This window comes from Panthera uncia, chromosome B1 (genome assembly GCF_023721935.1).
Source record: "Panthera uncia isolate 11264 chromosome B1, Puncia_PCG_1.0, whole genome shotgun sequence".
Classification (NCBI taxonomy): Eukaryota; Metazoa; Chordata; class Mammalia; order Carnivora; family Felidae; genus Panthera; species Panthera uncia.
The window spans coordinates 43,159,566-43,177,562 of NC_064811.1; the positions used below are offsets into that span (position 1 = coordinate 43,159,566).

The 17,997-nt window shown below is 43.4% G+C and overlaps 1 protein-coding gene across 2 annotated transcripts; it reads left to right on the plus strand.

The window, feature by feature from the left end:
• The first annotated feature begins 2,684 nt into the window (after positions 1–2,684).
• Positions 2,685–17,997, plus strand: SRD5A3 (steroid 5 alpha-reductase 3). 2 transcript variants are annotated; one of them, XM_049630479.1, is made up of 5 exons: positions 2,685–3,004; positions 9,940–10,082; positions 11,613–11,810; positions 15,527–15,661; positions 17,021–17,997. In XM_049630479.1, exons 1-5 carry the CDS (start codon positions 2,784–2,786, stop codon positions 17,278–17,280), a joined length of 957 nt encoding a protein of 318 aa, XP_049486436.1. In that variant the 5' UTR covers positions 2,685–2,783; the 3' UTR covers positions 17,281–17,997. The 2 variants fall into 2 exon arrangements, with proteins under 2 accessions (XP_049486436.1, XP_049486437.1); XM_049630480.1 differs by lacking the exon at positions 15,527–15,661.

Here is a 17,997-nt window from a genome sequence, read left to right on the forward strand (position 1 = left end):
CTGAATTGATTGAATTTAGGTTTCATACTTTGAAGGTACAGCCAACAGGATTTGCTGACAGATTGTATTTAGGCTGTGAGAAAAAGAGAGGACTCAAGGTTTAGTTCAAGGTTTTTTTGCTTGAACTACTAGAAGAATGGCATTGCCATTTACTACAGGCAATGCCAGAGATTTGTTGGTCATATAGTGCTGGTAATTAAACGAAGAGAGATGAAAACTGACTTATACTTATTGGTGATGATCTCTCTAACAGACTTTAGCCTGGTTTTCCACTTCTGAAATAATTCACTCCAGGAAGGATTTAAACATATACAAATGCTCTCAGTAGGGTTTGACTTATAACTTCCTGTTTAGCCACTGCCCTCTACAGGGGGTTTGTCTGAATATGAGCTGTGCACTCTGATCAAAATCTGAACCAAAAAAAGAGAGATAACTTTTTTCTCTAGCCTCAATCTTTCCTATTTCATTACACACACACACACACACACATACATACACACACACACTGATCTTGTTTTGCAATCTTTCCCCAGGTCAAATAACTACAAGAAAACCTCCCTCACCCAGGCAATTTGGTCACTGCAAGTAGCTTGTCTGGGAAAATGTCTTAGAAAGGCCAGCTGTATTTGTGTGGGGTTAACCCAAGAACAACGAAGAAAAATAAAGGGATGACTCCTACAGAAGGGATCCTGAGTCATACAAAAAGGCCTCATTGTGCCAGCTAGAAGGCCAATTTGACCATCCTTTATCACATGGTTCTCAACACACTGGAAAAGCTTATGAGTTCTCACACAAAGAAAGAAAACTCTAACAATCCTTTGGACTGCTGAAGTCACATTAACCTAACCACCAGGTTCCCTGATGTTTATTCAACACACATGTAGGGTATCTCATTGGGGGAAGAGTGATAAGCCAAATACCTCTCCCCTCACTCACCCTTCACCTGCTACCCAATCTCAAGAATGTAAGCTCCTGGGGCACCGGGGTGGCTCTGTCAGTTAAGTGACTGACTCTTGATTTCAGCTCAGATAATGATCTCAGGGTTTGTGATCAAGCCCTGGGTCCAGCTCTGTGCTGACAGCATGGAGCCTGCTTGGGATTCTCTCTCTCCCTCTCTCTGTCCCTCCCATGCTGGCATGCACACATACACACACACCCTCTCTCTTTCTCTAAATAAATACATACATACATACATACATACATACATACTTAAAGAAAAAAAAAGAATGTAAACTCCAAAAAGGCAGTAGCATTGTCCAGTAAACCTCACTGTCCAAAATGGTGCTTGTCATATAATAGACATACAATATATTTTTTTTGGAAATTGACATTTTAAAGGCTTTTAAAAAAATTGCCTTGGGGCGCCTGGGTGGCGCAGTCGGTTAAGCGTCCGACTTCAGCCAGGTCACGATCTCGCGGTCCGTGAGTTCGAGCCCCGCGTCAGGCTCTGGGCTGATGGCTCGGAGCCTGGAGCCTGTTTCCGATTCTGTGTCTCCCTCTCTCTCTGCCCCTCCCCCGTTCATGCTCTGTCTCTCTCTGTCCCAAAAATAAATAAAAAACATTGAAAAAAAATTAAAAAAAAAAATTGCCTTGAAGAGGGGCACCTGGGTGGCACAGTGGTTTAAGCATCCGACTCTTTTCTGTCTTCTTAATGTTTTTTTTATTTTTGAGAGAGACCGGGCGTGAGTGGGGGAGGGGCAAAAAGAGAGGGAGACACAGAATCTAAAGCAGGCTCCAGACTCTGAGCTGTCAGCACAGAGCCCGATGTGGAGCTCAAACTCACAGGCCTCAAGATCATGACCTGAGCCGAAGGCAAGCGTCCAACTCTTGATCTCCGCTCAGGTCATGATCTCATGGTTAGTGATCTGCGCTGATGGTGCAGAGTCGGCTTGGGATTCTGTCTCGCCTTCTCTCTGCCCCTTCCCCACTCAAAACAAATAAATAAACTTAATTTAAAAATTGCCTAAAAGAGTTAAACTTTGATTTATTGTAACTGAAAATCAATATTTAAATTTATTGAATTTATTGATTTAAGTTGATCAAATCAAAATTTTAAATGTTTAATGCGTCAATTCATAGCACTGTCATTACATAGAGTTAAAAACCACCTCTAGGGAGTGGAACTCTAGGGAAAGGAATGCTGCTTTTTAAATACAATTTTTACCACTTTCACTTTTGGGTTATTTGCAATCGTCTTGACGATTTTCTACTTTACTGGTTTAAATTATACACATTCCCAACATCCTAATACAACTATTCGTTTTTGTGTATGACCTACCTTCTTCATCAATACATACACACATTTGTATTAGTATGGTTGTTTGCAATCACAGCTATGTATTTTACAGTCAGCTTTTTATCACTTAACCTAGTTTCAGTCATCAGAACCTGGCGTTCCGTGTTTCCACAGTCTGCATCATTAGCATGGCAATGTCTGCATGCTATTACAAATGTGTATTGTACAATAATTTAAATATTCTAAACTGGGCCACTCAGGGTTGTTTCCATTTTTCATTGAAAATACTGCAGCAGTGCAGGCTTGCAATTCTTTGAATGATGTTGAATCATACTTTGGGCTTACTTAAGTCCAATTAGGGACTGAGGACTACTCAGGAGGGCCAGCGTGACCCCGCCCCAGGGGAGAGTCCTAGGCGCACGGCCCCGCCCCGCGCTGCGTCACCGACGTCCCGCCTAGCTGAGACTGGCACGCAGCGCGGGAGCGGCCGCTGGGGCGCGGGCGGGCAGTTCGGGCCCTGGGAGCTGGGAAGCCCGGCGCTCGGGCTATGGCTCCCTGGGCGGGGGTCGAGCTCTCGGCGCTGAACCCGCTGCGCGCTCTGTGGCTCGCGCTGACCGCCGCCTTCCTGCTGACCCTGGTGCTGCAGCTCGTGCCGGCCGGCCTGGTCCCCGGCTGCGCGCTCTTCCAGGACCTGATCCGCTATGGGAAAACCAAGCGTGAGGGGCCGTCGCGCTCGGCCGCCTGCCGGGTCTTTGATGTCCCCAAGAGGTAACCGCGCCCCGGCTGAGCCCGGCATACCGAGGCGCGGGGAGCCCGGAGCGCCCGGCTCGGGCAGCCGGCAGGGGGCAGCAGAGGCGGACGCGGGGTCGGCGCTGACCAGGCCAGAAAGGCCTTGACGCCGGGCGCAGCGCTGCCCTGGCTGGGCTGCCGGGCACTGCCGCCTCCGCGTTGTGGCCCAAGGTGGCGGAATGCCCCGAGGGCCGGTGGACAGCAAAGATGGTGAGCCGCGCGGCAATGTGAGCTTGGAGCCGCACGAGTCTTTCCCTGGGGGGAAATGGCAGCGCTTCCGATGTAGGCCTGGTCTTTGGCTGTGCCCCCAGGTGCACAGGCGGCAGGTTAAATCCTTTTGGCCCCAAATTCTCCTTTCTCCCCCTCGCCTGCACTCTAGGGGTTTATAATCTAACTTGAGGTCACCGGAACTCTCTTGTGGACTCGAAGGCAGGCCAGCCCCCTTCACGCCTGTTTCCCCCGTTTGTCTGTCTGACCCTCAAAGTCAGGACAAGGGGCCAGACGCTGGTCACCACAAGGGCGCCTCCTCCTTTGGCTGCACCGACCCTCCTACCTGGCATCTTGGTGGGTGCCCCTGGGGAAGAATGTGGCCCAAGAGTGCACATTTTCGACAAGCCCGATCCCGAAGCTTTATTTGACTTTCAACCGATTTTATAACCAAGAAAGATGAAATCGTTAAGGTTTACATAGAATTCTTTCAGAAATTGTAAAGACTTGTTATAATTTGCATTTGTTGGGCGGGTGGGAGGGTGTTGTTTGGTTTTTTTACTCTGAATTCAGAACATAGCTGGGAAGAGTCAGCCAAACGCTTCGGAAAATAGCAGTGGCTTTTCTGTCTTTAAGGTGCATTTAAGGTGTCTTTAAGGTGCATTTAAGGTGTCTTTAAGTTGATATTTAGGAAGTTATGTGGAGGAACGTGATAAGGTTTCTAACGTATTAAAACCCCTGGTTTAATCATTTGAACCTCTCATTGGCAGTGTCCCAGGTCCACAGACAACAATAGGACTAAGTGTAACTTGGTTTCTGAAACATGGATAATCCCCTACTTTTGTCTTTTGGAGAAGGATTCATCAGGTGTTAACACTGAGAAGGAAAAACCAGTTCATTTAGAGGACGAGTAAAGGGAATGAGGTTCTGGGAAGAGATAGGAGTATTTAGGACACATTAGTCAAACTTCGTATTTATTAGGGGCTCTTTTTAAGTCAAAATTACCTATCTTTTTTTTTTTTTTTTTTGAGAAAGAGAGCAGGAGGTGGAAATAGGGGCAAAGATCTCACCAGCATGAGATCATGACCTGAGCCGAAACCAGGAGTCCCACACTCAACGAACTGAGCCACCCAAGGCACCCCCCCCCCCGTCATCCTATTTTTAATCAAGTTTGATTGCAGTACATTCTTTTCTACTTACTAGCAATGGCATTCCCAGGCTGTCATTTTTTTAATGTTATAAAGTGAAGAAAAACGTTATTTCTTACTGTGAATTCTAACAATTTGTGCTGTGAATTTTGAAAAAGGCATTAGTGTCCCTAGATGTAAAGGACACCACATTTCAAATCATTCCTTGCACTCACCTGTTTCTCTGGCTCCTATACCCTAGCTGTTAGTGCTCAAGCATGTCCTCATATGACAGCTAAGAAACAAACTTGGTACCTTTCCTTTGTTCATTACTACTCTTTGGGTTTGTAATCTCTCCCTTAATTTACACCTTTTTCTTCTTCCAGAATTCTAGAGTAGAACCTCCATGATGTTTTGTTCTCTAAAGTTAGACCAGCATTTCTTTAGTATTGAAGTCCAGGCCAGTAAGGAAAGACAAATAAGTCTAGATACTTTATTTAAATATATTTCCTTATGCAAAGTTTAAATATTCTTAAAAGTGAAAATAAACCTGTAATTTTTACACCAAGGAAGAGACAGCTATAAATCACATTTCTGCATCTAAAATAGTGCTTAGGAAGGGTGCCTGGGTGGCCCAGTCGGTTAAGCACCCGACTTCGGCTCAAGTCATGTTCAAGCCCCGCATCAGGCTCTGTGATGACAGCTCAGAGGCTGGAGCCTGCTTCACATTCTGTGTCTCCGTCTCTATCTGTCCCTTCCCTGCTGACTCTCTCTGTCTCTCAAAAATAAATATATGTTAAAGAATTTTTTTTTTTAAATAATGCTTAGGTAATTTTGTTTGGGGTTATTTTTTCCAAAGGAGGCCAGAATAAAACCTTAAATCAGTTCATGGCATGTTTGATTCCATTACTGCTGTTGGATAGGGTTTTTTTTCCCTAAAGTGATGGTGCTTTTCTCGTTTTCCTTTTGGTTCATAGATTATTGATTTCCCAGAAAGCCTGAATAAATAGGTGACTCCAACATGAATCACAGTGCTCTTGACTTGTATAGTGTATATGGAAGTACTTCTTCTAAAATTTCAAAATGGTATCAAAGCGTTGCAGTTGAATTGAGCTCTGGAGGCAGAGAGAATCATCCAGACTTTCCCCCTGGGGTTCAGCAATCCTGGCCAGAGGTCCAGGAGACCTGTGGGCAGAAATTCAGGGCAGACTTGGATTAGAAAAAATTACATCTTTATTTCAGTAACCTCTAGCTGAAATTTAGCATTTCCTTAAAGATGAATGTAATCAACAAGCCACAGCAGAATTAGTAGTACTTGCAATATTGTGACAGGTTTATATATATATATATATATACACACAATTTTTGAGATCTCAAAATATTATTTTCATCACTATAAGAATGAATCACTAGATATTGTTATTTTATACATTAATTACGAAAAGTACATATGTTACTATTATCACAAATTTTTTTTAGTAGTTGTGTTACCTATATTTCAATATAATTGGTTTCCTTGGTAATCCCTATGTATTTTGTGATTGAAGCAACATTTTGAGAAGTAGCCAGTAGCCTTTACCAGACTGCCAAAGGAGTCCATGGAAGAAAAATGTTAAGAACCCCTCCTCTAGACTGTAAACTTGCCCTAAGTTTACATTTGTCTTTTTTGTTACCACATCCCTGGTACGATGCCTGACAAGTAGTGTCCTTGATGACTATGTTTTGAATGAATTTTAAGAAAAAGAGGGTTTAGGTTTAATTGGTTCATTGATTAACTTAACTGCTCACTCCAAGAATAATTTTGGATAAGATACCTTCTCTTTCATTCATTTATTTAACTGGTGTTCATAGAGTACTTATGTGTCAGGAGCTTTTTAGTTCTTGTAAGATAGATACGTACAGTAGGTATGTAAACAAATCTTACAAAACAAACGAGATAATTTCGGATGGTAATAAGTGCTTCAGAGGAAATCCAGCAGGATTATTTGATCATGAGCAAAATTGGGTGGCCATGGCAGTGACAACACTGGAGAGGATGGTCAGGGAGCGTTGGAGCAGGAGACGAGTTCATTGCAGGAGGCAGGGCTGGCTCACCAGGGCCAGGGAGGAAATTAGATTTTATTCTGAGTGTATGGAAAGCCATTGATGGCTTTAGGATGGAGAAGCAGGCGTGGCATTGTGTATGGATTAGATGTTAGCATAACAGCACCCCCTTGTCATATAGGTGGTGATATTAAAGCACTTATCCCAGGGCCAATCACCTTGTCAGATTGACAGATTACCTTGTCAATGTTTGCTAAGCATTAGTTCACTTCCTTAGTTAACCCTATAACTCCCCTAATTGGGCTTTGGGTCAGTTCCAGCAATCAGTAAATATGTATTATTAGATCCTGCCCCCCTCCCCCCTCCAAACCATCCAGTGGCTTCTAACTCACTCACAAGAAGAGCCCAAGGCCATATATAGTTTGTTCCTACCACCTCATTGTGTCCTGTGGTTAGCCCGCCTCGTGTAGTCCCAGTCCAGTTTTGTGGGCCTCTCTTTTCCACCTCAGGGCCTTTGCAGTGCCTGTTATCTATACCTAGAAAACTTTTTCCCCACACAGTCATACTGTTTATGTCCTCACTTCCTAGAATTCTACTCAAATGTTACCTTCTCAATGAGGTGTGCCCTATCTACCCTGTTTAAAAGTATTTCTACCATCCCAGATAGTCCTTCTTTTCTTTCTGGCTTTAGTTTTCTCAGTAACAGTTATCACCTGCTGGCATGCTATAAAATTTATTTTTGTGTGTGAGTGTAAGTGCCATGAGGACTGGAATTATCTATTGTGTTCATTGCTGTAATCCCAGAACCTAGAGCAGTCCCTGGCTTATAATAAGCACTGAAATAGTTGTTAAAGGGGTGCTTCCTTGGTGCCGAGTCCATAAGGATCACCTTATCCCTGTTCCCGAGGGTTTGGAAAACAGTGCTACAATTAAGCAAATTGCCAAGGGAGGAAAAAGAGGGAGAATATCTAAAAACAAAGAGTAGAGTTTTTAGATCTATCGTTTGAGGCTAAAGCTGCGTCTTTATAAAAATCGAGATTTATCGAGAAGATGTTTCTCATAGAGGGTAATCAGGCAAGCAAAACATGAGATAGCAGGTACAAAATGCAGCAATAAGAACGGCAGTCTGCCTGTGAATCAGAAACATCACAGCACAAGCAGGGCATAGCAAGATATGGCTTAGCAGCTCATAAACCAATTATAAACGCATTTGAGTGATTGGTTGACTGCAGGCTTGGTATAAATTGGTACATGTGATATAGGGACCTAAAAGCAAGTTCAGGCAGGTCTAGGTTGCACGAATTAGAAGTGCAGTAGTGTGATTTTAACTCCAGTCATCAGAGCTTCTGGAGCTAAATGCTGCCCCTTACTGTGTGACCTTGAATAAGTAACCTAACATCTTAGCTTGCATTTACTCATCCGCCACATGAAGATAACCATATAAACTTTACAGGATTGTTTCCACCTGCTTACCAAAGGGATTTTTTTTTTAACTTTAAAAAGAGTAAAAAGAATAAGCAATGCCCTGTGTGTGTGTGTGTGTGTGTGTGTGTGTGCGTGTGGGTGTGTGTTAAAATAGACATGACAAAACACTTAACATTTTAGCCCTTTTCAGGTGTACAGTTCAGTGATTTTAAATACATGCTCATTGTTGTGCAGCTATCACCACTATTAGTCTCCAGAACTTTTCCATCAGCCAGAGAAATTTTTAAAACGTAAGTTATTTAGGTCACTCTGCTCAAATGGCTTCCCATCACCGTGAATAAAAGCCCATGTCCTTATGAGACCCTATAGCATATGCTTCTCCCACCTCACCACCGATCCTTCTCCACACAGGTGTCCTTTATTGTTCCTCAGGGCCTTTGTGTTTGTCATTTCTCTGCCTAGAAAATTCTTTGCCCTGGAAGTTCACTGGGGTTGTTCATTCTAGCCAGATGTCACTTCCAGAGAGGCCATCCTTGACCACCTGTGCAGAATGGCCTCCCCTCTGCACCCTCCCTGTCTCCTACCCCAAGATTATGCTAGATATCTATAGGTTCATTTGTTGATCATATGCTGAAAGATAATCAAGGCAGGGACCCAGTCTGTTTGCTTCCTGCTGAGTTCCTGGGTCCTAGAACATTGATTGCCTGGCAGCGTTCTAAGTTCTCAATAAATGTCTGTGGAAAAATGAAGTAGGTAGAGTGGCTGGCCCAGAAGATGCTTTTCAGAAGCTAGCCATTCCGAGGAAGGCTGCAAAGCAGGGCTCTGCTGACATTCTGCTCCGCTCTTGTAGCTCAGACCATACCTGCACTCAGTTCTAGGAAGCATGTCTTAGAGACCCTGGAAGGCAACCAAAAGCCAGTGGCTGGGTGGGGGGTGGGGTATTGGAAGTGACACTGATGAACTTTTGATGAAACTAGGCTTTTGAGCCCAGAGAAGATCAGAACTGGGATAGAAGATCAGAACAGGATAACTCAGCAAGGGCAGATTTGGTGATAGAATTTGTAACAGTAGTTGGGAGAATTAAGTGGGTTGCTATGGAGTGATCAGATTAGATCGGTGTCAGGCTGGGTTGTGGGCATAGTCTGGGGGGCTATGTTCTGGATCATCTGGAAGAAGAGTTGCTGAATTCCATCTAATCCTCTGACTCCAGGTTTGTTTACCTTGTCACAGGCTAATGAGACCAGAAGGAGGGGGCTCAGTATGTAAGTGATGCATTAAAGACCAGGGAAGACACCTGTCAGAGTCAGAAATATTTTGAATTCATTTAAATAGAGAAAAATAGAAGTATAGGTCAAGGGACCTCAAAAGAAGGTTAGACCTTTGTGCCCTTAGACGGTTTCAGTAAACCAACACCATCTTTCACATTGAAGTAACATTGCTAATTTCAATTTTTATTGGTCCTGGTTTTATTTGTATTTTGTTCGTGAAGTTGCAATTGATTGCAAAACAGGCACTGTGCTTTAGGAGAGCTATAACCATCAGGAGTCTATACCTAGTTTTATGAGTTAATATCTGTCATGTTAGTATAAAAGTTAGGTCAACAGAATTTAGGAAATTTAGGAAAACACTGAATCAGAGGACCTTTAAGATTTCTGGCCAGCCCTGAGAGCTTGTGGTTTTGCAAATCTTGTGTAAGAGTTGTATGGCTATTGCAGCAACATTGCTCGGGATTTAGAAACCTTTCACGTTTGGCTTCTGTTGGCACAATCTAGGTTCTCTTTGCCGGGGTCTGGCACCCCCTGTGTTGGAACTTGAGCCATCCCCTAACCCAGAGATAAGAGAGATTGCTAATTGACCATCTGTCTAAGTTTAACGAGGTCAATCGTGTTCTTACCTCAGGAAGCCTCTTTGTTCTACGAGTTAACCGGTCCCATCATTTGAAAGGAGATTTTTAAAAAATCTGAATGCCTACAGGATTCAGGTTCTATTAAAACAACAAAACTATACCTTGGGAATGGGGGAAAGAGGTTAGGGAACCTAAAAATAGTATTCCTGCATAATGCTTTAAAGTGGACCTACTCTGATTATTGCCTAACTGGTTTAACCTTGCAGGTATTTTTCTCACTTCTATATCATCTCAGTGCTGTGGAATGGCTTCCTGCTTTGGCACCTTACTCAGTCTCTGTTCCTGGGAGTGCCTTTTCCATACTGGCTGCATGGTTTGCTCAGAATTCTCGGGGCTGCCCAGTTCCAAGGTATGACTCCCCTGGCTAGTTACAACCATTTCGTCCTGTCCCCGCCTTTCCTGCCTGTAGGGAGCTGTTCTCAGTATTTCACAGCCACCCTCAGGCTTCTCTGTGGGCCTGGGAAGTGGAGGGTGATGGCAAAAAAAAAGTGTGAGTGGTTTATAGGCAGGTGGCCAAGGGGGTGTCCCCCCATCCTTCACTGAGATCATGGCAGCCCCAGAGTTAGCTCTTCGTCCCTGACTTCCCAGCAAGGGCTGTGCTGTGTGCAGGACAGACCGTTCTCCCTCTGATATTTTTAGTACTACTGATTAATATATACAAAAGTCTTTACAATTCAGTGGAAAAGTTCTTAGGATCCCTCGGGTTTGCCTCAAAACATTTATCATTTGTTTTGCTGAACCAAAATCATGTCTCAGAACCCCAGAAATATGACAGGAAATTACTTTTTGATCACCAGTTAAAAAAATGTTTGTTATACTGTAAGCTTTACTTATATAATAACATTGACTGTAAATAGTTGTTGACCAGATGATTACAAAAGAGCCCTTAAATTCACCTCACTTTACTTCTGGTAAAGGATACCTAGACTGATTTCAAAAATTGGAGGATTTTTAAAGGAATTGAAGGTGAAAACCATATGGTGGTTTCAGTTAATGTCAGGCGGAGGCTGAGGGACAGAATTAGAAACAAATCGTTCTCTCGTTCCCTCTGTCCTTTGTTCCAGCAGCCAAACCACTGGCTTGGTAGGAACAATCCTTTTCTGTATAACCAGAGGAACTCGTTGCAAAAGATGGCAACTGAAAGGGAAGACCTATGCAGATCCCCTTTGGGAGCAGAGGATACCTCAGCAAATCCCACATTAGCCATTAAAACTTCATCTCTTCCTTTGTGTGTGCGTGTGTGCACGTACGACATTCATTTTAAAAAGTCTAGGTGTTATGCCACTTGAAAACCAGTATTTCTTCCCAGTTCTTTTGACAGAGGGGTGAGAGGCAGGTAGGAAGATAGATCTTAAGGGTCAGAGTCTGCTAAAAGTATAATTTTCTTTTTTTTTTTTTTTAATCTGGAAAGAAATGCATAATTCCCCCATCTCTATTCCTGTCCCCTTTTCTGCCTCTCCAGGTGCCTTGGTCTCTTGTCTCCCCTTACTCAGGGATCCCACCAGCTGGGATTGTTAGAAGTCATGTGGGCACTCTTCCGGACTGTCTTCATCTGGCTGGTCGTGCCAGGGACCGGAGATCCACAGTCCTCAGGTTCTGAGTGCACGGACTCCTTCACAGTGACATACATGTAACCTAGAAGGCTTTCACATGACGGAGAGTCAAGAGACCTGAGTTTGTCACTAGCCAAATTCCTTAGCTTTGCTTGGCCCACTTCCTCATGACTTAAAAAAAAAAAAAAAAGTATTAGACCAGATGATTTTTAGGGCCCTCTCCTAGCTCTAATCTTACTTAATACTGTGTTGAACAGTAGGAAAAAATCCAACTTTGGATTAGTCCTGGAAAGAAAGATGCTAACGTGTTGCATTCTGAATTCTAGGGAGTGAGCTGGCGCTGTCTGCATTCTTAGTGTTAGTATTTCTGTGGCTCCACAGCCTGAGAAGGCTCTTCGAGTGCTTCTATGTCAGTGTCTTCTCCAATGCTGTGATTCACGTTGTGCAGTACTGTTTTGGACTCGTCTACTACGTCCTCATCGGCCTAACTGTGCTGAGCCAAGTGCCAATGGACGGCAGAAATGGTGAGTGGTTCCTGGGGTCTGTTAGCTGAGTCACTGGGCATATGAGGTACTCTTGAGGCAAAGCGCCCCACCAAGCTTTAGGGCAGTTTGAAAGTAGACCTGCTCAACTCACTTTGCATATGAAGAGTTTGGACTCTACTAGTAGGTTGAAAAAGTCAGCATGCCCAAGGGTATATACATTAACTGTTACAAAACTGCTGAAACCTGAAAGACACTTACCTAAGCACTAATGCCTGTAAAGATATTAAAGTGCCAAGTGTTCAGGAGGTGCAAGGGTGAAGAATTGGGACATGGGCCTCCCTTGGTGGGAATGAAGTCACTGAACTCATGTGGAGTTAGTCTGGAAGGAAAGAGAGAGTGTGGTCAGGAGTCGGACAGGAAGCAGGGGAACACCCAAGAACAAGAGAAAGGGTCAGCAGAGAATGTTGTCTCACCAAAGCCTCAGTCCCTCTGGTGTGCACGTGTGGAAGGGGAAGGGTGGTACAGGATTAATCTCAGAAAACCAGAGGAGGAAAGGGTGGCCTGGGCTCCTGGAGAATAGTTGTGATTTGAAGAGGGAGTAGAAAGCCATTTTAAGCTTAGGTCATTTAGGTCTTAGGATGATTCCAGTTATAACAGAGCTTTTCTTCAAGTGAGGCAGCTTGAGGGGAGAGGACAAAAGGGTACTGTGGTAAATCAGAATTGTGTCTGAACACTTCTGAGCTCCCACTAGCCAGGAAGAGAGAAGCAAAATCATGGTCTTTGTTTATGAGGAGGAAGTAAAGTATATTTTGGTGGGGGAAGGGAGGCTGAAGATAAAACATTTATGACTATCATTTTTGTAAAAACAGTGCATACTTACTACATAGAACTCAAGTCATTTGGGGTAAATGAAGTTAGTTTTTAGTGCTGAGGCTAACTTTACCCTGGACCCTTGGTATCCATCTGCCTGGACACTGTAAGGCAGACTATTCATGACTGTTCTGAGTTCACTTCCCCATGTTCCGTAAAGCTGCCCTTTCCATCCTTGTAAATAGAGACCAAAGTCTGATATTTAGAATACTCAGTAAGCTTTCTCCTCAGGTTTGATTTCAGTATCAGAGTAGCCCCTTGAAAATCCTCTCTGTGCTGCTGTGGTATAACCCAAGGCCTTTATGGCTTGAGGAATGATTGTAGAGTACAATTTATTAACAATCTTTCTTAATTCATGAATTATTTATTGGCTCCAGCCACTCAGCTAGCATCTCTCCATCTGATTCCACTGAATTTAATCAAATCAGCATTTCCCCCCTGAGCTTTCTGCGTTGGCTTTCTTTCATGTGCAGGCCATATCAAGGTGTGAACTGTTATCTGTGGTGAACATTACTGGGATTTCCACCCAAAGGAGCTTTCTGAAGCATGTGACTAACCCACTAGCTTTCAGTCTGTTAGCCTCCATTGGCATTACACATCTCTTCTGGAGTTTCATCTGCTGGCTGGACCACTGTTTTTGCCCTCCCTCCTGTACGGTAGAAAAGAAAGAAAAGGCTGCTGAGACACCCACAAAAATCACTTTCCAGACACTCATTTCTGAAGCTGTCTTCTTTTTCACCTACTTATCTTTCAAGAGGTCATATACAGGCTTTTGGGACAATGTGGCGAGAACTGGTTTCAGGAATTCATTGAGAGGGAACACACTGGGGCATTTGCCAGCTGCAAGGTCTGATGGGAATAAGCATGAGCTTAGGACTCAGTGGGGCTTGAATCTGAATTCTGGCTTGTTTAACCACTCTGAGCCTCAGAACCTTCATCTGTAATTAGGGACACATCCTGATTTCAGAGGATTTTTGTGAAAGGGAAAGGAAAGAATGTCTGTAAGCTGCCCACACCTTCGTACCTCCTTGTCTTCAAAGTCTGGAGGGTCGGGCGCTGGCTGGCTCAGTCAGTTGGAGCATGCAACTCTTGATCTCGGGGTTGTGAGTTTGAGCCCCACATCGAGATTACTTAAAAATGAAATCTTAAAAAAAAAATGTTTAAACTCTAGAGGGTCTTCCTCCAACCACTCTCCATTATATGTTGTATTTTATTTTCTTCAGAGTGCCATCTCTGCCTGAACCTGTCTTGATTATAGGTTTGTCTACTTGTTTCTGTTTGCCTCTTGCCACTAGAATGTGGATTCATGAGGACTGGGATTTTACCTTACTTATTCACTGCCTTGTGCCTTGTGCGAGATGCCAGGCTCAGTAGACAGTCAGTAATTAATGAATAAACAAAGAGTTAAATACTACACAGATTGGAGCCTCAGCCTTCCACCTGACTCCCCTTCCCCACATTATAATTCCAACGTACTCTTAGAAATCTTTTTTCCTCATAGGTACTTTCTCGGATTCAGAGCAGGTCTTCTGGCAGTGATGTGAACTCTCAAACACTTGCCTCAGTTTTTAATCCTAGAGTGACTTGCTCTTACAGCTGAATTTAAAACTATTTTTCACATTTTATTTTTAACTTCTGAAAAGATAACCTTTTAGTTAAATGGCTAAATCTAGTAAACGTTAAGAGTCTATAGTAAACTGTTTATATGGGACAAGTTTTTAAAAGAAATTAACACAGGTAGATATTGGTGGACTCTCATTAGCCCAGCTGTCATCAGCTGAGCCCTGCCTTCAGGTACCCATATGGAATAGTACAATCCTTGGTTCTCTTACCTGAGTCAGCTCTGTAGGGGCTCTCTCCTGGCTCCAGACCCTCAGGCTCTTTCCCGCAGTCAATGGACAGCTTTGTTTCTTCAGTCAGGTTCCTAACTAGCTTGCCTGCTTCCTGCTGATCACAAGGAAGTCCTTAATTTGCTTTTCTGATGCCAGCCCCCAGAAGACCTGAATTCTTCCTGTCTTCTTGGTAGCTGAAGAAGAAAGAGGAAGATGATACTTTTGAGTGTTTCTGCTTCTGAACTAAATCCCTCTAACGTGGTTCTCTCTAATCAGAGATTAGAGGGATACTGTTTGATTTTTCATCTTGCAGTTTACATTTCTCCTCTTTTGAGAAGCCCCATGCTGAGCCTTTACTTCCAGTGATTTTCTTCATTGGCTGGAGCCAGTCAAGTCTGTGTTCTGCATTCAGGGTCTCCCCTGAATAGCTTAGGGCTGCAGCCCAGGGTGGGATTCCTTTAGAAAGTGTTCTCACGGTAGACTATAAGAAATAAGACATAAAACCAGGCTTAGAAATATAAATGCACAGTGGCCTTACCACACAAGAGTATGAGACACCAAGAGTTTGGGCACCTGGGTGGCTCAGTTGGTTGGGTGTCCAGCTCTTGACTTCGGCTCAGATCATGATCTCACAGTTTGTGAGTTCAAGTCCCACCTTGGGCTCTGCACTGGCAGCATAGAGCCTGCTTGGGATTCTCCCTGTCTCTCTGTGCCTCCCAAGCTCACACACTCTCTGTCTCTCTCAAAATAAATAAACTTAAAAAAAAAAAAAGAGTAGGAGGCAGAGCTGACCTCTGTGCTTGAAGCGTTTGAAAAGGGAACAGGAGAATGTGTCAATGTGGAGTTCTCTGTCAGGGACCACTGAAGCTGCCCCGGGCTGGAAAGCATACCCTTTTCTTCTCCCCTCTGTCCTTGGTAAATTACATGACGATAATTTTCTAGTCACGAGGAACAGAGCAATCGGATAATTGTGTTCTAACTGTATGATCGTTTCATTCCCTGAGCCTCTGAAATTTTGCATTTTGGCCAATAAGGTAACTCTTTTTTCTGTAGTCTATGTGATAGGGAAAAATCTCTTGATGCAAGCCCGGTGGTTCCATATCCTCGGAATGATGATGTTTATCTGGTCATCTGTCCATCAGTACAAGTGCCATGTCATTCTCGGCAATCTCAGGAAAAATAAAGCAGGTGAGATGTCTTTTAGAGGCACTGCATGTGGATTTTAACCCTCAGAAGTTAGTTGTCTGTGTTCCTTTATTTTTTTCCTTCCTGCCCTAGTTAATGACTTATCTATCAAATATTCATTTTTTAATGTTTTTTTATTTTAAGAGAGAAAGAGAGAGTGCCAGCATGAGGTGCAGAGAGAGAGGGAGTCACCGAATGTGAAGCAGGCTCCGGGCTCTGAGCTGTCAGCACAGAGCCCGACGCGGGGCTCGAACTCACAAACTCCTAGATCATGACCTGAGCCAAAGTCAGACGCTTAACTGACTAAGCCACCTAGGCGGCCCTATCAAATATTTATTTTTGACAAGACACCTCGTCAAAATCTTAATCTTCCCATTTGTAAAATGAGACCGTTATGCCAGAAGATCTCCCCGGTCCCATGTAGCCCTGATATTCTGTGATTCTATTCTGTGCCCACATTTTGGGGCCTGCGCTGACGATATGTGCCTAACCAGCATGTGAGTGCTAGTATTACTTTGCTGAGTTAGTATCATTCCGTCAAAGCAAAAAAACTTGACTTTTAGTTAGCTTGTGTTGACTTACCACAGGTACAGTTTATAATAGGCTTTTGAAGTACTAAAAATGGAATAATCCTATTCATCATTTACCAAGTGCTTATTCTGTGCCGGGCCCTGTTCTTAGTGCTTTACATATAGCTTTACGGTGCTCTCTTGAAGTGGTTCGAGTCTTATCCTCACTTTACAAATGAGGAAACTAAAGATGTTAAGCAACTTTTCTAAAGTTACACAACATGTAAGTGGGGGAGTCAGGATTTGAACTCCTGCAGTCTGACTGCAGTCTGAGCTCTTAATTACTAGCTTGGAAGTCTGGTGGAGAAACAGACTTTGTTTGCTTTGTGCTTATTTTCAGTTGGGGGTGCAACCTAAGCGTGCAACTTTTTAATACGTAGTAGGTTGACAATGGGAGTGTGACGGGAAGTGGGTTTGCACACAGGTCTGTGATCCTCTTTGTTATTTCATTTCATTTCATTTTTTTAATGTTTATTTATTTTTGAGAGAGAGAGAGCACGAGCAGGGGAGGGGCAGAGAGAGAGCACGAGCAGGGGAGGGGCAGAGAGAGAGGGGGACAGAGAATCTGAAGCAGGCTCTGCTCTGACAGCAGCAAGCCCAATGCAGGGCTCAAACCCACAAACTGCAAGATCATGACCTGAGCCGAAGTGGGTTGCTGAACTGACTGAGCCACCCAGGTGCCCAGTGATCCTCTTTTTAAAATAAGAGTCTTTGTAAATTGCCTGGGGACTGAAGTGGTAAGCTGTCTTTCCACAACTTCATATGTTCAGGAAGTCTTCTGTTTCTGTTTCAGGAGTGGTCATTCACTGTAACCACCGAATCCCTTTCGGAGACTGGTTTGAATACGTTTCTTCCCCTAACTACTTAGCAGAGCTGATGATCTACATTTCCATGGCTGTCACCTTTGGATTCCACAACTTAACTTGGTGGCTAGTGGTGACATATGTTTTCTTCAGCCAGGCCCTGTCTGCTTTGCTCAGTCACAAATTCTACAAAAGCAAATTTGTCTCCTATCCAAAGCATAGGAAAGCTTTCCTACCATTTCTGTTTTAACATAACCCCAGTCACAAAGAAGGCAAACCAGATGACAGGTTCAGTTCCTGAGGACAACAATGTCTAGGGACCAAAGTACAATTTCTGCAGAACTGTTTGAAACTCTGTTTCCTTTATACACCGAAAAGTCTTCACTGAATGAGCAAAGCGATACCCCTCAAGAAAGTGAATCTTCAAAGAAGAAATGACTTCTGGCAAACTGGGGAGTGCTGTGTCTGCCTTCCGAGATGCTTTATAAAACCAACCAGCTGCTGAGAAGTAGATGAGCTTCTCCAAGTGCTTCAAAAGCAAAGTAACCAAGAATGTACAAACAGCTTCACACATGCACATACATCCACAAAGGAAGAGAGAAGACCATCTGTGGCTTTGGTTTTGTTAGGGACAAATGAACTGAACTACATAATAAGCAATATAATAAGTGCTCAGTAACTGTTGCATTTCAATAAAAGCAGAAAAGCTTTTGAAAATAACAATATATAATTTCACACCAACAGATTCAGGGAAAAATGACTTTGTTGGAAATAGTTTATACTTTGACATGTGGCCACAAATATTTCCAGTTATGTAACCAGCAACAGTGGTTTCCACTCCTCTCCCCCTCAAATCATAGCCTAACAGAAAATTTGAAACTTCTTTTATTTAATACTTTTTTGACATCCCCTTCAAGGAAGTACCTTAAAAGTGAAAGCATCTGAAAATAAAATATTTTTATATTTA